We start from the raw sequence: 25563 nt of genomic DNA, 5'->3' as shown, positions 1-25563 counted from the left end.
CCAGATGCTTTGGCCCCCAAGTCTTCACTCAAGTTGTCTCCCATCTCACCTACAAAGTCCAGCATGCTGATCCGCGTAAACCTACACAGCCATCATGAAAACAAATGAAAAGCATGGAAAATATTACAATCCTCAACTCCTGTTTATGTATGCCGGTAACACCAGAAAGACGTCCCTGCCAATCAATTTTCATGGGGTCACGATGTCAGTGGGTCTCCCCACAAACAGTCACCAGGAACTTGCTCAGCTGATTGAAGGGTACCCAGCTGTATTTTCCCAGAAACCTGGAATGGTGACTGGAGTAGCGCTCAAAATTCAGACACAGAAAACAAATGAGAGAAGAACTGAAAAAGATGCTTGACCTCTGGGTAATTGAGAAGTTTAAAGGGAGTGGTCTTCACCAATAGAACTGACACTTTCTGGCAATACTGCATTTACTTCAAACGCCTCAACAAACTGACAGTTCGATACTTATCCGATGCCACGGATAGATGACCCGAGACCTTAAGGAGAGCAAAAGACCTTAGGGAGAGCACAGTTTATCTCTAAACTAGACCGGACAAAGGGCTAATGGCAGGAACCCCTGGAGGAAGAAAATGGAAGCCCAAGACTGCCTTCTCTACTCTATAGGGCCTGTTTCAGTTCATGTGTTTTCATTTGATCTTCACTGGCCATAGCAAAATTTCAGAGAATAACAAACCAAGTCCTCGCTCCATACTGCACATTCACTGGAGCTCATCTCAACAAATCTACACTGCTATATGGGAAAAACATCTTAACCATCTAACAGCCATCTGATCAGCTACAGAAGGCCCTTTAACAGCCAATCCTGCCAAATGTCACCTGGCCCAATCCAGTGTAAAGTACCTGGGATTTCAAGTAGGGAATGGACAAGTCCTACCAGAGAAGGTCAACGTTGAAATCACATAAAACCGCACTGGGGAAGGCCATGTGAGATATCAGTTTACTCTCTAGCTGGCGTTCTCCATCTGTGTGGACTCTGAAGCTCAGCTCGTTATAGGCAGATTGTGTAGTGCTATGATGGGTTGCAGTGCTTCCGGTGGTTTCTCTGTACTGTTCTAAAAAAAGAGGAAACTTGGCCAGTATTTTCTTCCAGAGGTATGGGGTGATACAAGTTTGTACTGCACATGTACAGACATGCACTTGGTTAGGTGACAGGAAAAGGGGAACTCAACTGCCACTGGCTCTGGCTTGTTCCCCGGTAGGCTGCTCCCCACCCCAAGCTGAGAGGGGAACAACATTATGATTGGATTAGCAAAGCAAAAGCTAAAAGTATCTCCTGTGTATCCAGCATTAACCAGTGACCAGAATCTACCGCAGGGCAGCTATTACATAGCATTTCACAAATCTACCTTCAACATAAGATACAAACATAGTTTTGGCCATCATTTATGGCCCATTATGATTTAAATATTGTGTAGTTGTACCTTCATGTTTATTTATAGATTTTCCCAAATGCACAGAGTTAAACTAAGACAGGTGTTTGTACAGCATTAGTTGGCATGGGGAGCCAAAAGCAGCTCCTGGTAGATGCTGATCTCAAGCTAACCAGGCTCTTTGAGGCTACAAGGAGAAGCTAAATAGCTCTCAGCTCCTCTTGATTTCAAACCTTACCCCCCTCATGACCGGGTCAGGTTGCGGTCCTCGTCACAGCTCACAACTTTGAAATTGCGGGGTACTTACCGTAAAATGTTAAACAAAAAGCTACATTCATTGAGAAGCACACGCCTGCCACGCTCAAATTATGCTGGGTCAAAAGAGCCAATATAAATGGATGGCGGGTACACCACTCCATTTCCAGTCTGGCAAAATCTTGCAAACCAAGGTTTAGTGGCTGGTGTCTAACGATCTGATGATCAGAAGCACAACCTTCTTTAAATGTCTTTAATTACCTGATAATGGCTGTACTGCAACAGTATTATTGTACAGATGTATATTACTCGTTCCATCTTGCAGCAAGGTTCTGCCTGCTCGTACACAAGCAATACAAATAAACAAAATATGTTATATCCAGCACATTTGTCTAGGCCCATTGACCACCCTACCCAACTTGTTAGAAACCATACTGGAAAAAAATATTTCAATAATTACTACCGGATAAGAAACGGAGACAGAGTTGATTGAACTTGTCCAAGAATCTTCAGTATTTCCATTTTCAGCCAATTTGAAGAATTTTCACCATTATGTGAGCTGTTCTTGACCGCAGGGTTGCCTTCAGAATTAATTACAGCTTGTACCCTGCAGGGAAAACCAGAAAGATAAGCTATTATTGATGCAAACCAGGACCTCACAGCACACACCTGACATAAACAGAGTCTGGTCAGCCAGAACATGACACTGACAGGGGACTGACCACACCAGACAACATTAATACAATATATTTACAACTGGCAAAAGAGACAAACTGCAGAATCAGATAAAGACGGCCAAAGTTACTTGATATAGTGACGGTCATTCCGGAAGACAAAAGACCTAATTCTAGAAACTAGTGGGATGCTTTAAAGTTCAGGAAGACGAGACTTATTAAATGAAAAAATGTTATTGATCTATCATTTATAGTTTGCTTTAATAAAATGCAAATACAGCTTTTTCAAAGCAAAAAATAAGTCCCACGATGACCTGGAAACTCCACCACCCCAGCCAGCCTACATCCCAAAGCCACTTGCTTATACCAGAACACTCTTGAAAGAAAGAAGTCATCGGTTGCATGGGGAAAGATTGGGCCAGGGACTACCAGCACAAAAGAGTCACTTCAGTCACTTCAGGAGAGAAGTACTAGTCCTTCCCTGAAGTGTCTCTAGTACTATTTGTCTCTTTTCCTCTACCCTTACAGGATGTTCTCAGCCCCTTTAATATATAGACCATAACGTGCCCTTCTTCCTCTGCCTTGAGCCACGTGGCTCTACTACGTCTTCTTGGCCACAGCTAGAGCATTCACTGGGTTGGAAGCTTCTTCAGCTCTGCACTGCACTGCTCTTCTCCACTTACTCGTCCCAGTAGTCGGGGGATTCTGGTAAAATGAGTCCATTGTTGACGTTTGATGAAAACAGTTTGGATAATCACTTTCCACATGCTTGGATGGTAAAGCAGTTCTGGATAATGAATACATGAAAATGATGGAGGCACTCTTGTTGCTTCCACATGGAAGACCAAAATTGGGAGCTTGGTTTATATGTTTTGGTGAAGTCTTTTCTATCCTTCCAATGGGAAGTTGTAGATGTATGGCAATATACCAGAAGTTAAGGGTCAACCCTTAACCAGCCATACGCTCACTTTCTTTACCTGGGTCTATCCAGTGTCTGTGTTGGAAAAAGGAGCAAGTCTATTCAGGTAGTCTACATCGATCTAAATGGAGATGTGCGGGTAAGTAAAAACCTCTAACTCTGTTTGCTGAATAACAGATTCCATATGTATATGCCAGCTTACCTCGTAACGTGTAAAAAAGAGTGTAAAACTCTCAGAGCCTTGCGAACACACTTCAGAAGCGTTTGCAGCCTCCCTTACCTCTGGTGAAAGGGCTGGCGGCGTGACGTCAAGCGTACATGCATTTTGTAATGTCACAAGCGTCCCACGTGCTTTGTGTGTAAGCACAGAAAGCACCAAGGGGAGGCAGAGGTATGGCAATGTGCCATGAGGGTTAAGGGTATGAGAGGATTATCTTCAAGGGCAAATGGAGGATACCATGTTTCATCCAATGAAGCCATAACATTCCCCTGCCCCCCCGCCATCCGAAGGCTGTCGCCTCCCATGTCATCCTCCCTCATATGGCGCCCTCATGGTCAGGATCAGGTAGCGACTGCCGTCCCTTTGCCACAAGGGAGGAGGTCACCGCCGGGGTATCAGTGATGTGTCCATTGGCTTCATCACAATATATAGTTACAATCATTTACCTTGACTAACTCATGAGCTATCTTGGAGTGGTTAAAATTCTCACAAAGTATAGTTACATGTGTATTCTAGGTATTTTATATGCCATAAAAACATATTATAGAAATTCGAACAGTACTGTTTTATATAGATCACAAGAAACAAGATGGGTCCCAATCATGATTCATCGCTCCTGGTGTCAGAGTCAAGTTTTTTTTTTAATCCAAAAGGCCTTGCTTTTTAACAGTTTTTGATTGAGGTTGCCCTCCCTTAGAAACTAAGGCTTAATACATTATAATACATCGTAATTGAGCAATAGTATGTTATTTCTCTAGGAAGTGTATCGTTATCGGTAAGGAACAATTCTTGGTTCAAGTATTAGATTTAGGCTCACACTATCTTATGTCAACCTTTTGTGTTGTCATACCTACATGATAAAGTCCACAAGGACACTTCATTCCATAAACTACATTTTTTTTTAATCGCAGGTAGAAACGCCACATATTTATGGGTAAGAAACAAAAACTTCAATGCACCACATACACAAATATAAAAAATAAAAAAAGGACAAACAATGGTGGAGAGCGGGTATAGTAAGTTGGCCAGCTTTCAGTTTTAGTGTGCATCAGGGATAGCTGTTTGCCCTGAGGGCTGTTCATTTTGAGTGAAGGCATGACCTATTGACAGCCATCAGGACAAATAGCTAACCCGGATGCATTTAAGTTTTTGTTTCTAACCCATAAATATGCGTTATTTTAAGCAATTGATATACAGGAGAAGCATTGATTGTTGGATGCTATAAGCACATCCTGATTTGTTATGAATGTTTAGGTTTTCTTTGACGAATTGAATCATAGGACTTGCACAATAAATTATAACAAAAAATTAAATATAGGGCCAATACAGATAAAAAGTGCTCCTAAGGAATTGATTAACAGCACTATAAAAGATGTCTAGGACTATTTGAAGGAAATATGTATTGATTACCATATATGTCTAAATAAATGGCACAGGAATTGATGTGTTTGGACATTTTGAGTATTAGTACACTTTCTGTTACAGTAGTACTTTCGGCCAAGTCCCAATCACATAAGGGCTCCTCCTTGCGTTAAATATACTTTATTAACAATAATTCTTAAATGTAAAAATTATTTTTGCACAAGCAGGAAGCCAAACATCGAAAACAACGTAATCGCACAATCAAACCTGCCGTTCAACACCAAGCGACAACAGACCGACATATCAAGATCACAAACAAAAAGGTAAAAGAAAACAGCATGGAAAAATGAATAAGAGAGAGGAATGAAATCGCACTCCTGTTGAACTGGAACCACCGACCAGAATGGGCAACACCTAAATAAAAATCCCCACGAAACAGAGCAAAGATACGGACCGGGACAAGAACAAACAGCATACATGAACAACTACCTCCCCACCTACAATGCTACCACATGGGAAAACAAACAACCCACAACTAAGGACTCAATGAAGCTTAGAGTGGACCCCCACCAGACTACCAAACCGCACATCACAACACAAAGAACCAAGCAACTCCAAAGAAATGTCGGAATAACCCCAACAAGAATCAGAGTTAAGCTAGAATCCCTAACCATACACCCCTTACATAACCAGACTAGAAAAAAGACCACACGGGCTACCAATCACCTGACTCCTACAAAACAGAACAAAGAAACCCATTACTCAACTTAATTGAACTCCTCAACAAAGGGATAGATGCCCCAACTACACAACCAGCAAATAGTCTGACCCAAGAGAGAACTGAAAATCCAACAGGCACCACCCCAACCGAGAGTGAGAAATGATACGCAACAAAAAAAAAATGCACACTCTGCACTGCAGTCTACTCAACGTAAGATCCATGGCTAAGCACAAAACAGAAATGTACGACCTAAGCTAAGGCGGCATGGACACGATCTTCCTCACAGAAACAAACCATCAGACAATTAGAAACAATCACCCACAAAGCCATACCAGACAACTTCAAACTAATACATTTGGACAGGGAAAACCAAAGAGGAGGAGAAATCACAATAGCGCACAAGAACCACATCTGCTACACACCACTCCCCTCAACCAACATAGGAGACTGCAAATGACTCCTAATCAACATCAAGCTCAACAACCAATCCAGCCTACTGTTCCTCCTGATCTACAGACCGCCATCCTATAACCCCAACTTTGCCACGAATCTCAAAGATGCCATTGCCAACCTCTCCACTTATGTCAACATAATTGTTCTGGAGGACTTCAACATCTGGTTCAAAAGAGAAAATGAAACCACAGCAAACTCCCTCAGTGCCCTACGAGAAACCCTACAATTCAAACTAATAGTAAAAGTCCCCATCCACAGTTCTGTACAAACCTTAGATGCAATCTTCTGCAGAGATGGACTCTTGACCACCGCCCCCACCAGTATTAATAATATGGAGCAATCAATATGATCGCATTTACAGTCAAAATCCCAAACCGCAGGATGGAAACAAATGTAAAACTACCTGTGAAAAAAAACAAAAAAAAACTCGACCTGAAAACACTAATCTTACAATATCCTATCCCACCCACATTCTCGAAAGGAAAAATGACCGGGAGATCATACATGTGAAGAAAAAGGTAGGCATCATGAACCTATATTGGAACCCGACAGCAATAGATGACGAAACATTTATAGACAGTCTTCTCTGCCATGGACCAAGCAAGCGAGAAATTCCCTCAGATTGAATTCATTTTAAGTGGCAATTTTAACTTTGATCTCTTTGAACCCAATGGAGTAATACTCTATCACAGCAACTTACTGTCAGGAGTCCAATGGTGGAACAAAGAAATAGCTAACAGAAATTTGGTATTCACTGATAGTCCGATGAATGATAGTGGTCAACGTAAACCAACATGTGTGCGAGGCAACTCAACAGCTATAATAGATTACATCTACACCTACATTGGAATAAAAGAAAAAACCCACAAAATTGACAATATTCATTCACAAAATAGTGATCACCATATTCTAATAGTCTCGTGGTCATGTTGGGGCCGACCAAAAAATAAAATCATACTCCCAGTGCTGGAGATTAACAATGGTATGAACAGGCTGCGAATCAATAAGCAGCAAATGGAAAACTTAATACAAGCCTTCTCGAATAAACAGCTCAAAGAGATCCCGAAAATGAATTACGAATGTATGCTGCTTCCCTTCAACCAACCACTAAATCATGAGAAAAAAAATAAGAAAAACATGCTCATTGGTACAATCCGCAAGTAGCTGGAAAAAAAAAAGGAACTTTAGGAAGAAGCTAAAATTGTAACAAAATGGAATGTTGCAGACAAATACCAATGCATCAAATTAGAAAAAGAGTGTTACAAAAACTGGCTGAAAACAACCAGAATGATGTTAAAGCAACATGATGCGGAAAATATACTGAAAGTACAAAAAAATTGTAATTCAAGAGAACTATGGAATTTACTAAATCTGCAAACTAAATCGACAAGATCAACTGATTCCAGATGTTCCAAAATTACGATGGACTACACACTTTACTGAGATATATAAGAAAAGGGCCCAAGTGATGGATGGCCCACCGGGCAAGGATATACAGAAATAGTAGATTGGGACCAAGAAGACATTTTGACAGCAATAAAATTTTTGAATGCGTCACGAGCTCCGGGCCAGGACGGGCTCTCCAATGCTATTATAAAAAGCAACCCGGAACTGTGAGCGGAGCTTTGTGCAAAAATATTCGCACTAATTGCAGAAACTAACAACATCCCTAAGACGTGGAAAGTGGCGATCCTGATACCCATTTACAAGCAGGGTGATAGGAAGGACAAACTGCCGTCATCGCCCTCATCATGTCCAGACTAGACTACGCCAACAGCCTATATCTAGGCCTCCTTGAACAACTCGTAAATAAACTCCAGCGCATACAAAATGCAATGGCTAGACTGCTCCTTAAACTACCTCAAAAGAGAACAGCACACCAGCGCTGAAAACGTTACACTGGCTACCCAAACAGAGGATCAAGTTCAAATCAATGTGCATAACTCACAGAGCAATCCACGACCAAGGCGCAGAGTTCATCAGAAGAAAACTAAACGTTCCCCACAATGCAAGGCCACTCAGATCCAGCAGCGACATCCATTTGGAACCCAAATCATACAACAAGAGAAAACTCAGAGGATCCTCCTTTACTCACCTTGCCCCAAAAACCTGCAACAAACTACCAAAGAACATAAGGAACACAAGAGATCACCTACAATTCAGGAAACTCCTCAAATCATGGCTCTTCACACCATAACCAGAAAGAATGCCCATAAGGACATACACTGAGAAACTAGGCCGATAGGAAAATCTACCCTGACTGCCTAAATCATCAACCCTTATCAATAAGGATATATGGACATGTAACATATCTACTTATCAATTAAAACAATCCTCACTAATTGTAACTAGAACACCCATCTTTCAATCCGAAAGGAGAGCAAGGTATCACCCAGCAATGGCACCTGGCAACATCGGGGGCACAGGCAGCAATGGAACATAGACAGTACTGCATAGGAAAGAACGGGGAGACCTAAGCAGGACTTATGCCCGCACCCTGGGTGCACCAAGCTCAACGGCCTAGCTGGGGGCCAAACTCTTCCCGGCCCTGAAACTAGACAGTCAGAAAAGGGAAGAGAAGTTTATACTACCCAATGAACTACCGCCAGTAAATAGATGGAAAGAAGCTGGGTAATGATAATAAAACCCCATTATCGATCTAGGGACAATGCTCACCTAACCTGGGGCACTACGACAATTTATCTTCTGAAATAGCCACAGTATCACCACAGAAACTAGACAATCATTAAACCAAATAGAGGGAATATACCAACCTACTAGGACTACCTGATACATAAAGTAAACTACAGGAATTATGAGAAATATAACTCACTAACCAAAACCTCTAATTTCTGCTTACTTAATTCACCAACACAACCACCTCTCTCACAGCAAACCTCACAGACTTCACCAGACCGCAACAACAACCAACCAACACATATATCGCAACACCACCACGCAAGGGCCCGCTTCAATCCTATTTGCACATCCAACTCAGCGCACGGTGTAAACCGAACTGAAGCTGCCAACAGTACACCATCTCTCACTACGCCCTCTTCACCCACTAACCCACCCAGTCCACATTTCTTTACAGATCCGCCTGAGCACCTGGAGACCAACTACGTTGGTGACTGTGCGCTATATATAAATGCCTTTAACATTAACATATTCCCCCTAATGAAACTCATTCAAACTCATGGACTGACCACCTACAACTATGCAGACGATGCCAAACTCATCTCCAAGATAACCTCCGCCCAAGGCCCAAACAACACCCTCAACAAGTGCCTCACGGACAAATACACCTGGATGACCAACAACAATCTCAAACTAAATCTGACCAAAACAGAAATAATGATCTCCCATCCAGAAGACAAAGCAACACAGACATACCTGAGCTGGCCACCGTGCATTGGAACCCAACGATAGACACTGTCAGAGATGAAAAACCTGGGAATCCTTACCACCACAAGTCTACACAATAGCAAAAACAATGCTTCTACCTCCTGCGACTTTTAAGAAGGATACTCCCCTACCTTAACTTCCCACACAGAAACCTTGCAATCATCTCCTTGGTACTATGTAGACGAGACTACGCAAACAGCCTCTACCTTGGAACGCCTCCCAAAAGTAGAGACAATGTATCCAAAATACTGCAGCAAGATCACTCCTGAGAATAAATAGAAGAGACCACATCACACCAGCCTTGAGATGTCTACAGTGGCTACCAGTAAAAAACACACGAACAAGGAACCAAATTTGTCCAAGCTAAACTCAACTGCTACCTACCAGGAAGAAACCTAAGATCGAGCAACGACATCCAACTAGAAAGGAAATTCAGTGGAACCACATTCTCCTATTTGATAGCCAAACTATGGAAGTAGGTACTGAAGGAAATAGGAACGACAGAAGACCACTTAACTTCCAGAAAATGACTTAAATCCTGGCTATTCAATTCAGAGACAAGCGTAACAACATGCACCCCCTGAAACCATACTGTGTGGCCAAAGCAAACACGAGACAATATATATGACAATGCATTACTTACCGTAAAAGCATTTCTGATGATTGTATCTGCTTAGATTCACATGCTGTGCATAGGTCCGACATCCAGTGGTCACTGCGGAGTATTGCATTTTGTTTTTCGTAGTCGAAAAGGGACGTCGGCAAGGCGTGTCTGAAATACTATCCCTATAGTGATGTGTGTTGTACCCACAATCCCTCACGCGTCGAGGTCCCTCTGTTTGTATTTTTCTGCCCTGAGGGAGCCTTTTAGACGTGAGTGAGTACAGAAAAGAGAGATATAAAAGGAAGTCTATGTTCCTTCCATCCGAGCGGGGAGGAAGGGTGGGCGCATGTGAATCTAAGCAGATACAATCATCAGAAATGCTTGTACGGTAAGTAATGCATTGTCTTCTGATGCTTGTTAATCTGCTTAGAATCACATGCTGTGCATAGACTAGCGAGCAGTACCCGGAGTTGGCGGTGGGTTATGAGAAGGAACAGTAGAGAAAAGATGTCTTAGTACTGCCTGACCCACCTGGGAGTCAGATCTCGAGTGTGCATCTAGACAGTAGTGTTTTGTAAAGGTGTGCACAGAACTCCAGGTAGCCGCTTTGCAGATGGACTCAAGGGGAACATTTGCAATGAATGCTATGGACGCCCCCGTGCCTCGAGTAGAGTGTGCTCTAGGCTTAAAGGGCAGTTCTCTCTTAGCAAGAGTATAGCAGAGAGTGATGCATTGAACAATCCATCTAGAAATAGTGGACTTTGAAACTGCATCCCCTTCTCTTCCTGCTGCCACCGAGACGAAGAACTGATTAGTCTTCCTCAGTGGTCTGGTTCTTTCCATGTAGAACATGACCGCTTTGCGCACATCTAGTGTGTGCAGAGTTTTTTCTCCCAAGTTGGAAGGATTTTGAAAGAACGTTGGCAGTTCTATAGACTGGTTTACGTGGAATTTCGATATGAACTTCGGAGCAAACCTTGGGTGCGTGCGTAGAACCACCTTATCTCTGTGAACTGTAACGAAGGGGTCTAGAACAGAAAGAGCCTGTAGTTCACTTACCCTCCTGATGGAGGTGATAGCTATTAAAAAAGCAGTCTTAAGAGTGAGGTCTTTAAGAGATGCTTTGTGCATGGGTTCGAAAGGTGAGCCCATGAGTCTGGTAAGTACCACGTTAAGGTCCCATCCGGGAGCTGGGTCAGCTATCGGGGGGTGTATTCTCTTTATTCCCTCCATGAAGGCCTTTATAACAGGGATCTTCCACCACGACACCTTGAGTTGGGAAGTGGTGTATGCAGAAAGTGCCGCTAGGTGGACTTTAATGGAATTGAACACAAGACCTGAATCCAACAAGTGGGTCAGGTATAGAACAATATGTGTGGGAGAGCAGTCAATTGGGTTGATGACTTTCCCTCTGCACCAGATGACAAATCTCCTCCACTTGCTAGAGTAGCAGTGGCGAGTGTTAGGTTTTCTGGCTTCCCTGAGAATGTCCATACATCTCTGCGGGAGCAGTAGATGTCCGAATTCTATGATCTCAGGAGCCAAGCTGCTAAATTCATGTTCTGGGGGCATGGATGCAGAGTCCTGCCCTTGTCTTGCGACAGCATGTTGTACGGGCAGGGGAGTTTCACTGGGGGAGATAGAGACATCTCCATCAAGTGAGCGAACCATGGCTGTCGGGCCCACATTGGGGCCACCAGTATCGTGGTTACTTGTTCCTGGTGCATCTTGTGCACCACCTTGTTGAGAAGGGGAGTCGGGGGAAAAGCGTAAACAAATTTCCCTGACCATTGCATCGACAGACCGTTCCCCTTGGATTGGTTCTGGGGGTACCTGGAGGTGTAACTTAGGCATTGTGAGTTCTCCAGGGTTGCGAATAGGTCTATTTCTGGGAATCCCCATTGTGTGAAGACGTCGAAGACGATGTCTTCGTGCAGTCGCCATTCGTACTCTTCGGGCAGGGGGAAATCTCTGCTGAGTTTGTCTGCCAGCAGATTGAGTTCCCCTGGTACATGTTCTGACAGTAGGAACATGTTTTGTTTGAGAGCCCACTTCCATATATTTTGGGCCAGTTTGGACAGTCCTGGAGAGTGGGTGCCCCCCTGCTTGTTGATGTAGTACATGGCTGTGGTGCTGTCTGTAAGGACCAACACAGTTTTGCCTTGTAGGTGTTCCTGGAAGGCTTTTAGCGCCTTGAACACAGCTAGTAGCTCCAGTAGATTTATGTGTTTGGATGCTATGTTCGGAGTCCACACTCCGTGAGCAGTCTGATGGGATAGGTGAGCCCCCCATCCTGTTAGGGATGCGTCTGTGGTTAGAGTGGCTTCCGCCGCGGGTGTGGCAAAGGGTTTCCCTTTTTCCAGGTTTTCCTTTGTCCACCATCGTAGCGAGAGAACCAAGGCCTGCAAGACCACCACTGGATCGTCCCATAATCCGCTGGCCTGACACCACTGGCTGTTGAGCCACTCTTGCATAGGGCTCATGCGCAGGCGCGCATGAGGTACCAAATAAATACACGACGCCATCATGCCTAGCAAGCGCATTGCTTTGCGTACCGTCACCTCTCGACCGGTCACATATTGAGGGATCTGAAACAGCATGTTTTGGACCCTCTCGTTGGAGGGGAAGACGAGGCCGTCCTTTGTTTGAATTAGAGCACCTAGGAATTGTTTGATTTGGCTGGGGTCTAGGCTGGACTTCTTTTCGTTGATGGAGAAGCCCAACTGGAACAAAAGGTCTACAGTCTTTTGGGTATTGGAGAAGCATGTTTCGTAAGAATCCCCTGTTATGAGCCAGTCGTCGAGGTAAGGGTAAACTGGGATGGACAACCTGCGCAGGTGGGCCGCTGCCACTGCCAGTACCTTCGTGAATACCCTTGGTGCTGATGCTATGCCGAAGGGTAGCACTCTGAACTGGTAGTGTTTGCCCTCTATCATGAACCTGAGGTATCTTCTGTGCGCTGGCAACATTAAAATATGAAAGTATGCATCTTTCATGTCCAATGTTGTCATGTAATCTCCCTGTGATAGCAGTGGGATCACTTCCTGTAAGGTCACCATACGAAACTTCTGGGGTTTGATAAACTTGTTCGCTGGGCGCAGATCTAATACAGGGCGCATGGTTAGATCCTTTTTGGGTACAAGGAAGTACACTGAATAAATACCTTCCGTTACCTGAGATAGAGGCACGACCTCTATGGCTCCTTTTTCCAGCAGTTGTTGTACTTCTTGGAGAAGGATGGCAAGGTGTTCCGGTGTCATGCGTCGTCCCCTCGGGGGTCTGTATGTTGTTGAATTCGATGCAGTATCCGTGGGCTACGGTGGAAAGTACCCAGCGGTCTGACGTTATTCCCTCCCATGCTGGAAGAAAGGATGTTATCCGGCCCCCGACCGGTGTTGCATGGGAGGGGACGCGAATCTTCGCGTCACTTGGTGTTGTTGGGGGCTTGGGAGCCTCTGGGGGTGGACCCCCAACCTCTCCCTTTGCCCCTGCGCGGGCCTCTTTGGCTGTACTGCCCACTATTGGTCTGGTAACTGGTGGCAGGGTACTGTTGCTGCTGATTCTGCTGTTGGCCACGAAAAAAGCGTTTGTTGCCATAGCCGCGTCTGGTAGTGGGCTTAGAGATCTGGTCAAGAGTTTTGATAGTATCAAACTCTTTTTTAGCCATTTCCAGAGCCTCATCCACCGCTTTCCCGAAGAGGTTTGAGTCTTCAACAGGTTTATTTATTAAAGACGCCTGTGTCTCCGGATTGAACCCCGAGTTGCGCAGCCATACATGGCGTTTTAGGAGTATTCCCTGAACCAGGGAACGTCCCGCTGTCTCAGCAGCATCCAGAGAGTTCTTTACAATACTCTGGTTGACCTGGGTTCCTTCGCCAATAGTTGATAGCAGGCGTGTACGTAGTGGTTCCGGCGCTTCTGCGGCATCCTTGCGCAGTTTGGCCCACTGCGCGTCCGCGTAGCTAGCTAGCAAAGAATTGTTGTTCGCAATTCTTGCCGAAAAGGCAGCCGAGGATGTGACTCTTTTAGCAAGGGCATATAACCTCTTGCCCTCCTTGTCAGGTGGTGCCTCACTGGTGGACAGCGGCACCCCTGCCCTCTTGTATTAGTTACTACAAGGGAATCCGGAATGGAATGTCCCCTGATGTACAGCGGGTCTGAGCGTGAAGGAGTGAAAAGTTTTTCAATTCTTGGATTAACTCCTCTGATTAGTGCGGGTGTGGATAGCGAAGGGATGATTCTTCTCTTCACTGAAGCGAGGAGGGGAATGGTCTGGCTGACTGGGGGTTTCTCCTTAATTACTCTTTCCACAAAGTCTATTTCCGGAGAGATCTCCCCAGTGTCCAGTTCGAAATGTGCTGCTGCTCTGCGCAACAGGGCATTGAATGTGGGCTGATCGTCAATGGGAGACGTGTTTCTAACAGGTGAATTGTCAGGAGGATTTAGGTTCAGGACATCAGTGTCCGAATATACTGATGGGGATTGCCAGGGATGAGAAGGTCCTTCTTATGGAAGTCTAAGGCTGTGTCCTGCCTCGGGTATTTGGCCCTGGGGTCCTCCTGAGGCCCTTCTCTTGTTCTCTTGGGAGTGGGAGGGTTCTGGGTGTTCATAAACCTCTTCGTGGAAAGGCTCCATCTCTGCATGGAGAGAATGGTTTCATGGGGTACCCCTGAGCGGTCTAGCGGGGGAAAATTAGTGTTATCTTGCTGAAAACGGCTCGACCTCTCCCACAACGTCGAGGAAAGTGGCCCGCCGCCTTCCGAAAAGCCTTCCGGTGTGCTGGGGGTCCCCCCGACTGAAGGGGGTAGTCCTTGTTTTTCTTTGGGCTTTTTCGGCGTGTCTTTCGACCTTTGCGTAGCGCTCGACGTGTCTTTCGGCGTACGCTTCTGGGCGTCGGCTACAACGATCTTCGCCAAGCTCTCTGTGACTCGTTTGTCAGCGGAGGGCTGTGGTTTCGACGTTACGGGTGTCGAACGTTCTACGGCGGCGTGTGCTCTCTGCTGGTGCGCGCCGGCCGATGGTTTGGGGGCGGCGCCCTTATTTGCCGAAAGCCCAGTCGCTGGTCGCGGCTGCGAGAGGGGCTTCGAACCCGAACGGTCCGAGGAGGCCGCCGGTGTAACCTGCGTCTCCTTGGGCGCTGATGCTTTCTTCGTCTTCAACGAAGAAGAGCTATGGGTTGTGTGTTTATGTGTTGTATCGTGTGCGTCAGTGTCGCCGGGGTGTTCATCCCCATAAGCAGAGCGTGAGCCGAGCCAGTCGGGGCCAGGGACAGACGACGAAGAGCGCGAGCGCTCTTTAGAGGGGTGTACGACTTCCGTAGCGGAGGTCGTGTTATCACGTTCCTCGTCACCGTCGGTGGTAGCAGCGGCGGGTGAAGACCCGGCCTTCGACATAGCGTAGGCCGCCCACCTCTTGACCCTACGGTCTTTTAGAGTCTTTGGCTTTAGAAGCCGACAAGCCGAGCAACCCTCCTCTTTGTGATCGAGGGGCAAGCAGCGGTTACACCGTGAATGCTTGTCCTTCCAAGTAAACTTGCCCTTACAAAGTGGGCAAAACCTAAAGGGTGTCCTCTCCATAGCCGAGGCAATAAACCGTGATAACTACCCCAAGGGAAAGGAAGGGGAAAAGGAAAGGCATTCTCAGAAAAAGAATCAGAGATGTCCCACGACCCCACTCTCCCTACTGTATTTGGCCTGCGAGGCCAGGCCACGTGTTCGGCAACGCCGAAGGATCTCCTCCGCTTGTCCCCTCCGTCGAAGATCTTGCTCGGCGGAGACAGCTTCACAACTGCGTCGAGGGAGGGATCGATATATTAAATCTTTAAACAGGAAAAACCGACCAAAGGTCGAGGAGATGGAATCTGCAATGTCTCTCGAGGAGCTCCGCGTAAAGGCGACCAGTAGCTGGGCGGAAAAAAACAATCTGAGGGACCTCGACGCGTGAGGGATTGTGGGTACAACACACGTCACTATAGGGATAGTATTTCAGACACGCCTCGTCGACGTCCCTTTTCGACTACGAAAAACAAAATGCAATACTCCGCAGTGACCACTGGATGTCGGACCTATGCACAGCATGTGATTCTAAGCAGATTAACAAGCATCAGAAATATATATATTTTTTTTCATTACATCAATACAAGCTTATTACATACTCAACTACAATATAGTGACCATGAAACGTCAATCATTTAGGATTACCACTTTTATACAAAAAAAAAAAATACAACGAAAAAGTAAATAACAAAACTACAACTATCTAAAATATGTAATATCCAAGTGCTATTACTCTGTATTCGTAAAACAGACTTACTTGTGACTATATGCATGATATAAGACTCACCACAATGCTTATATGTTAACAAGTGCATCTCCTTATTTTATGATTACAATGATACCTGGTGTACTCGTACATCATTTCTGAGATCAGAATACTAGGATCCTATTCCTATAGGAGTCTTAGAAAATGCCCTCTTGTTCTTTTGATTCCAGGTGTTTCATGTACTACTACCCGTTTATTTTGAACATATAGAGTCTGTTTACAATCTCTCTTCAATTATAAGCAATAATCTATACAATGCCACCATCACTCGAGTACTGGTTACCACCATACATCTGTACCAACATTTTTCCTGCGAGATCACGGTGTCATCAGGTGCATAAATACCTAATACCCGATGTCTTTCAACCTCCAATGTCTGACAGTACACCAAAAGGTGTTGGAGTGTTTCAAACTGTACTGGAGTTTTACACATTCGACAACTCGAGTCAGATATTACTCTGTCAGGTTTTTGCCATACTGAAATACGATCCAAGGTATGCAGCTGGTTCAACTTAAATCTTAAATACATGTGCCGAACATGGGCACAAGGACACTTGATTAAATACGGGGAGAGAAAATCTATCTTCTGGGAGTATTGAGCATATTCACCATATGCTTCATATTTTTTAATCAAGTCAATTGTGTTTATCCAATCAAGTTCATATAATTTGCTTTTGACTTTGGGTAATCCAAGTATAAGATGTTTGATTGTTACATTTATGTGCAACATTTGGTTCATTTTGTCTCTAAATTTTGGACATAGACGGAAGACTCATTTCATTCATGACTTCAAACAAATCTTGATAGAGGGAGTTAGCAGGCGGTGACAACATTTTTGAATAATTTGTTAACCTGCGCCAAGTCCACCTTGAAGCCAGGGATAATAACCCAAATTCATGCCGGACAATTGCGTTGGGCGTCGAGGCCGCAAGACCCATAACCCCTTTTCACAATTGCCCTTGTAGACCATTTAACAAAAAATCAATATCTATTAAACAAGTATCAAGCCCATATAATGGTTGTATACGAATTGTTCGAACTAGAATTGTTCGAATTACAATTGACCTTTGCACAATTGACCGAATTGTGAAGGTCAATTGTTACATATATGCAGGGGGGAGGAACCCCCCGCAACCGCCCATTATATATATATATATATATATATATATATATATATATATATATATATATACATATAGATATACATATAAATATACATATATATATATACATATATATGTGCGGCCAATTGTGCAAAGGTCAATTCGGACCCTTGACGTTCGGTCAATTAGGTAATTCGAACAATTGTGTTTGAACAATTTGGTTAATACCCATATAATAATATAGGTTCGACCTTGAGTGTCTAGAATTGTAACAAGGGAAGTATAGAGAATTTACAATATTTATACAAAATGATCATCATGGAAGCAAGGGGCCGTATTTTAGTACGCTATGCTGCGTATCAAGAATAGAGTGAATTCTCATCAGAAAGTGTATATCCAAGGTATGGTATAGCTTTGGCTCGATCAATTTTTGCATGACCAACGCTTCATGTATAAAATTGTATTTTTTTCCTATTGGTAAAAATGATATTAGATTTTTCTGCGTTAACCCAAAGGTTGTGTTGTAAGGCGTACTTGAAGAAAATATTCAACTTAGGTTGGAGTCCATAAGGTGTGCGATCCATAATTAGGCTATCGTCCGCAAAACATATCCAATTCAATTTTAGGGCACCCAGCCGTATTGGATAAATAGTTGCAGCAAACCATATTTTCTCCAAATCGGAGATGTACAAATTAAAAATAGTGGCTGCTAAATTACATCCTTGCTTAACCCCGGTCTTCGTTGGAATTGGCAAGGTAAGTGAACCATTTTGTGTCATTTGAATTTGAAAAGTAGTGTCAAGATGGAGCAAGGCAATTAGTTGGATTAGTCTTAACGGTAAACCCATTTTTATGAGGTTTGCCCACATTACTTCTCGAATGATGATATTGAAAGCACTTGAAATATCGAGTGCAGCTAAATATATCACCCAGAGTTCATCTCGTTGGATTTCGCAAGTATATGTGCAATAATTGTAGCATTTAATGCAGTGCCCATCTCCTTGCGAAAGCCAATTTGGCCTTTAGAGTAAATTGCATTTGTAGAAATAAAGGTTGGTACACCTTTAAGTAATAATATAATGAACACCTTAGCCGTCGCAACCATCAATGCAATGGGGCGAAAGTTAGAAGGCTCTCGGGGATCGCCGTTTTTAAATATAGGTATAAGTATAGCATTACGCCACGAATCAGGAATTTGGTTGGTATGCAGTATATTTTCAAAACAGGACAGTAGACCAAAAGAGCGGATCGGATTTAAGTATGCATGCAGGAATACCGTCCGGGCCGGGGGCTTTAGATGGCTTTAAATGCGAGAGTGCCTCCATTATTTCTCTCTTGAGAATCTTGGTGAATTTTCACAGAAAGTATTCAAAATACTTTAATCGTAACTTTGAAAAAGAGTAGGCAACTTAAATTTGTCCAGAAATAGAAGAGATCAGTACCTTTTCATGTTTTTGTTGTCTGTCATTTAGCAAGGACCATATGTTGCAAGTGTCCATATTAACCAATAAGGACATGACCCGTTGATTTTCTTTTAAGTGCATTTGTAGTTTTATAACTTTGATCCGATTACGAAATGTTAGATGTATTTTATTTTTTGCCTGCTTGTAAGCACAAAGGTTGCATCTTGTTTTCTTCAGGTCTCTTTATTCAGCGTTGTGACTTCTTTTCACGGCATCTATATTTCCAGTGAAAGGACCCTTCTTCACCGGATTAGAAGATTTGGCTCGTAATGATGGAGCTTTCAAAAGAAACTGAATTATTGAATTATTCAATTTGTCTCTTAGAGAGGCGTTGAAACTATGGATTTCATTGGCTCTCCAAATGACCTTATTGATAAAATAGGTAAACTCCCTGCAAATGGTCATTCCATCTGACGGAAGATTTAGTCCAATCCATTTCAATCAATGACAGGTAGGTTTCGTAAGCCAGTGTGTTACAACACTGTGTGATAGACAACTGTAGAGGATTATGATCACTCAAATTACATTTAACACGTTTTACCTTCTCTGCCATAGATAATACTTCGGCAGAGACAAAAAAGTAATCGATATAAGGAGTACAGACCTCTGGACCATGTCCATGTCGAACTTAGCAACGTGCATGTTCCAAGTTAATAGATGACGACCCATAACTGGCCCCTACTTATTAGTTGTACTTGATAAGGAGAACGTTTGTGGGAATTATTACCTCCAATTGCTGTATTACAAAGTTAAGATCACCCCCCAGAATGATGCATTATTCAGGGTTGTTTACATATGCCTTTTCTAGTACCAAGTCAATTTCTTTCAACAAATCATCAAAAGTGTATCTGAGAGGATTGAAATAAATACAAACCAACAACATAGAAATGTGTGGTTCCCCAGCGAGCAAATATTCTACCACCAATATTGTATCAGAGGAGAAGAACATGGAAGTCGTGTGTTGAATAGCATTTAAAATAATCCCTATACCACCACTGGGTCGTCCTATAAGAGCCTTCTTTGTGGGTACTGCATACGTTGTAAACCCATCAATGACAAAAGACTGAGAACACATTGTTTCTTGCAACAACAAAAAAACGCAGCTGGATAAGCATCATTTGGCAAATTATTAACCCAAACCTCAAAGTTGTTCAACCCACAACCATTCCAGGATATGAACCTCGGGGTCTCAGGGCTAGGATTGCTTAGTGTTCTTTGTCATTTCGATGATAGTGGATAAAAGAGGAGCTAACCATGAGATGTTAGATACAGACCCTTTTAATGATGAGTTGTGAAGCCAGTTCCCAGTCAGGGATTGCAGACTGGAATTTGCTTGCACTTGGGTCTGCTGGAGAATTGGAAGCAGTTCCTCAAGAAAAATTGTTGCTTCCTCAAGAGCATGAAAGAGGCAGAAGGATAACCCTTGCATCTCAAAATCCTCTTTATGATCCAATAGTAATTTTAATATTAAACGTGAATGAGGGGCACATATCATGCAATAATTGTTCTGGTTCGCTAGACGAAACCATTCAATATCTTCTCATGTGGTTATGTGGCCATGTCAATATTCTTCACGCAAATTCGGACTACCTCTGAATTTATTGAACAGAAATGATCTATTTAGAGCATTGCAAACCATTTATTGCGGGATCACTTGACCATCCCATTATGTAGGCTGAATTTCGATCAAGGGTAAGCTCATCAAATTCAGAATGAACCTCAGTTGAGATTGGGTATGATGTACTCTTATCGAATTTAGAGAGCGCCCATCAGTTTCAATCATGCCCTGAACCGAAGGTCCTTTGGGCTGCAAGTTATCAAGTACGTCAAATTTTGCTACTGGCACAACAGGCTGCATGCTATGCTCATGTTCTACTGGAAATATAGAAGATTGCCCTGAGTTAAGTGTTACAACAGTCTGAGCGGCTGAATTCATGAAATCCACTGTATTAGTTACAGATTCGGAATGAGGCACATTATCAAATTCGTTCTTCAATCTCTGAGCCATTTTGGCCCGGATTCTTTTTTTTTTTTTACGTGAAAGGATAATATTTAAATAATTGCGATTGCGAACCAACCACGGGTGAGGCCATCGGCAGGTTCGCCTTTGTGGGTACAACAAGATTTAAAACTGGTGCTTTTGAAACTACACTTTTATCCTGTCCGCAAATTGGTTCCAAATTAAGTGCCATTTTCGATTCCCTATTTAATTGGGTTAGGTCAATGTGCACCTCACCACCCTGCGGGACAATGTTATGAAATTTATTAACAAATTCAACTGACGAATTTAAAGATTTTCGTTTGTTTTTATTGCCTTTAGGAGCTTCTGATATTATTTAAACTTCTTGTTTTTATTTTTTTGCGTTTTTTGTTGCGTTTAAGTGCCCTTAAGTGAACCTGACGCATTTTTCTTGAGAATGGAAAGTGATTTCAATCTGTAATCTCCATGTAGCCCTAGTTATCTTTTCTCCTGCATAGACTGAACGCAAGTTTCCTGGTCCAAGAGCGTATTCACTGCAAGTTCTTCTTGTACTATGATAGTAACCATCAGCAAGGGACTGTCTGGCATGGATATCGGATCTTGAGTCATGACACTTTCCTGTGATCCAGTCTGAGAAAACGTATCCCTCTGGTAATCTCTGCGATAGTAAGAATCGAAATACGTCATCCAGGGAATTAAGTTTAATGGCATCAAGTAGTAGAATGGAGGAGCTTGAGTTAGTGAAATCTTTACTTTCATTAACTGCTGTGGCCACTTGCGCATATGAATGACAAGTATCCGCTTCCCAAAAGTCACCAACTAATATTTCAGTATATTTATCGTTCCCAGTCTGCACAGTCTGTTGCAGTGACTTCAATAACGCACACTCAAGCAGTTGGGTTTCTCTGACTGGTATAGACATTGAGCCATCATGAAACCCTCAAGTTTGTTTACCTTTACAGCAAGGTCTACTATCATATGTTTGATGTTTTCCAATAATATGTGTGTTAAATCATGTCCTCTATCTAAGAGATTTAAAAGACTTGATATGACAGGAAGTCCCCGTACGGGATTTCGTTTTCATTAGGTTTATGTTTATTGAATTTATATAGCGCTTTAAGCCAAAGTTATCAGTGGACAACTTTGTCGATTTATTTTCTGCAACTATTTTCTCAACCTTTGCCCCTTTTTGAAAACCGTGAAGGTAATTTTTATCACAAGTTTGATCATTTGAGTCAACATCATTTTGATCAGCAGGCGAGCTAGTGGAAATAAATGTTGTTCTTGGTGCAGAAGAGAGCGAAGCAAGGGCCCTTTGATTCGTTGTTTTGGAGAGAATGAAGGCAAATGCGTTCCACCTCTGAAGGGAGAAACATAGCTGGAGAGCCTGGGGTTAATGCTATCCGACAGCGTTTGCCCCATTCGTCTGATAACGTGGGAGCCAAAATGGATACATCCGAAATCTGGTCAACACCCATCGGATCCATACTCTGGGCCACGTTATTTACACAGGCACCTTCAGCAGCTTCATTATTAAACAGATGTAAATGGCATTTAGCACTACATTTGTGAATACCTTCAACTTCTGCTTTATAGTCCTCAGGGTATAAATGTGACCTATCACTAAATGTGTAGGTTATCTGCTCAGAAGATTTCCTTGCAAGTGTTTGCAGCATATTCAGAGCCAAACTATCATTGGGCTCTATTGCCAAGGATTGTTGACTGTAAGGAATGTTATTCGAATCAGTGCTATATACATTTTCAGAGAAAGCCTGTAAAGATGGTATATGAGTCACAAGATGAACCGTGTGTTTGTATAGGTGCAGAGATATTCAAGATAGCACCCATATTTGTTTCTGAAAGTTGCTTAACACTCCTCAGACTACCCACCATGTTTAAGTTAGCTAAGAAGCCTTTGTTTTTTCAATATGAGGCAAACAATTATAAATGTGTCCAATATACGTGCAGAAAATAAGAATTGTATGCAATATGAATGCTCAATTAGTGCAAGATTGAACTCCGTGCATACAAAAAATGTAGTTAACAATGCTCACAATTCAATACAACGCCACACGCCAGCTCCAGCCAACAGCCCAACAACCGGTGCACTTTCGAATGCGCATGCACTGGGTTTTTAAAGGTGTGTACAGTCAATCTGGGCTGTGGGGGAGTCCAAGGCCGTGTTTCCAAGCAATGTCCTTCCTCTGGGTGACTGGTGCCTGGACTTGTGCCTGGGTGCGGCTTGCAAAAAAAACAAGGCGTCGGGAACCACGAGCAGCGAGGCAGCCCAACAGCCGGTGCAGTTTCGAATGCACTTCCGATGCATTCGAAAACACAAGACAATACGGATCGAAGAACCAACAATAAAACAACCACACACACAGAGCCAAACAGAATCCAACTAACCACAATCCCTCATTTTCCACACCCACGGACCTCTCATGTACTACACACACCCAAAAGAGCCAGCAAAACTACAAACAAAAACACACAAACCACCCAATCACCCAGCCACCCACCGCTAACCACGCCACAAGACCAAAGAGTTACAAACAACCCAGACACTGGACCCTACCACTCCGGACACAACGAGCCCAGTGAACACAACAAAGTAAACCCAGAAAGCAGACACACACACAGAGGGCAGTTTCTCGTGGTTTTCCAAGTATGAACTTCTAGCCTATGCCTTTTCCCTCACTAACCAACCCCACCCACCTTTCTCACAGAGCTACGTGAGCACTGGAGACAGTGCAAATGGCAGCGGTATAAATCATCATAACATCTATAAACTCTTCCTATATTTACTGGTGCTAGGAGAACTCAGGGGTTTAGCTACCTCTGTATATACTATTGGCACCAAGACCTATCGTGGCGGGTCAGAAGGAGGACAAGGACTCTGACTTTCCATTTTAAGAGATTTATATTCATCAAAAAGATGCAAGCTCCTATCTTTCCCTAAACTATGGATGTTCCCTACCTAACAAAACAAACTAAGGTGCTTGTCAGTCATCGGTTAAAACCCCAAATCGGACTCATTCCGCTGTCCAAAACTACGCTATTCTGGCCCTACCACTATACCTACCACTATAATAATAACTAAAGGACAGGAGAATGACTCCCTTCACCTGTTGTCTGGGTCTTCCCAAGTTCAGTTCAATATCTCTTTGCCACCATTCTCATTAATCTATACAATTCATCTACTGGACTCCCAGTTTTCAGGATAGTTCTCCACTTGGTTTCTCTTCTTTCTCGCTTGTTCTTCGGTTCTCTCAATGATCCTTTTCCTCTTAAAGGATCTTTCAATATTTCACTTTTTACCCTCACAACAGTCTTTCCTGCCTTTCATATATTCCTTTTCCTCTTGTTGAATACAAACTGTAAAGTTCCAACGCTCTTTCTCACTTCTTTTTAATACGCCTCCTATACTGGAATGAGTAGGAACGTTCCAGTTACATTCATCACTTTTCCTCAGTACTTCCCCCTGTTTCCTCTGGTCTGTGATGAGTAGGAAGGTTCCAATGACTGCCTCTTCTTATGGGTAGTTTTACAACTTGTAGTTGACTGGTCAGAGTAGGCATGCTCGAGTGACATTCTCACTCTGTAGCTTTAAATCTTTTTGTGTACTAGGATGAGTATGCATGTCTCAGTAATACATATTATTCTTCCTCATTCCGCTCCCGGGTCCCCTATTCTCCCCCTCCCCTCTGGTTTGTCAGGGTCACATCACTGGGGTCCTGCAAGGACTGGAGATTCTCTCTCATGTCGGGATGGCCACTCTTGCCTGTAAGCGACCAACTCGCTGCTCGGCTGCATCCTCCTTCACTCCGTTCTTGGTCCACTTCGCTTCTGTAGTCTCTGCGCAGATAATGGAGCAAAGGGTCCACAGTGTCGCTACTGCGGGCACGCCACCACCTTCTCTCTCAGGACCAGGACGTCCCTCGGTACGCCTTCCTTAGCATTCTTGTTATCTCTCTGCTCCCAACGCAGTGCGTTGCTAATCTGCTTCGGTTCTCTCGGTTTCTCTGCACGCTCGGTTCCCACTCCCGTATGCAGTGTGGCTTCCCTTCCCCAAAGCAGAGTTTTGGGATACTCTCAGGATTCTCGTCTATGTGACGGATGCTGCACGTGCAGGACCTCTTCAGCTGGGTCGAACCAGCCAAGCTGAATTTCGTTGTACTCCTTTCTCACTGACAGCTCCCTGCCTTCTCAGTTTGGTGACGTTTTGCTTTGGTTTCCCTGAGCATTTGCATAAGTCCTTCTTTTGTTCATTCACTAAGGCTCGAATGATCTTCATCCCAGTTTCTCAAATAGATCTTAAAGTAGTGCTTTGTTTACAATACAAACTTGGGCATGTTCTTCATGTCTTCCTTCACAAGGTCTTGTTAAAAAAAAATAAAAGGGGTACAATCTTGATTTTTGGGAGTTCCTTACTGGAACAAGAGTCCCTGTCTCCTAAGGGGAAGTGGGGGGGGGCGGGGAGTCCCTCCCGCTGAGTTCATGCTTGCCTCTACCCTTAGGGACGGTGTTGCGTAGCGGGCTCACCTCCGTAGCCTCAAAAGGAAAGGCTCTCCCTTGGGAAGAAGTGACAGAATCCCACGATTCATCACACTATTCAACTCCTGAGAAGGACAGCCCAGTGGTGAGGGTGGCATCCTGGAATATAGCGGGAACCAGGGGGGAAACTG

At 43.6% G+C, this 25563-nt stretch overlaps 1 protein-coding gene across 1 annotated transcript in view; it reads right to left on the bottom strand.

Annotated features, from left to right (window-relative positions):
- The window catches only part of GPAT2 (glycerol-3-phosphate acyltransferase 2, mitochondrial), a 2680481-nt gene that overhangs the window by 2031752 nt on the left and 623166 nt on the right, over positions 1–25563 (bottom strand). Inside the window, exon 6 of the mRNA XM_069619102.1 lies at positions 2116–2259. Within this exon, the coding sequence (XP_069475203.1) occupies positions 2116–2259 (144 nt within the window). The remainder of the gene's footprint in view (positions 1–2115; positions 2260–25563) is intronic.

The sequence above is a fragment of the Ambystoma mexicanum genome, chromosome 10, assembly GCF_040938575.1.
Source record: "Ambystoma mexicanum isolate Mex_15411 chromosome 10, UKY_AmexF1_1, whole genome shotgun sequence".
NCBI lineage: Eukaryota > Metazoa > Chordata > Amphibia > Caudata > Ambystomatidae > Ambystoma > Ambystoma mexicanum.
Note: the sequence above shows the minus strand (reverse complement) of the source record. Positions and strands in the feature narration are given on the sequence as shown.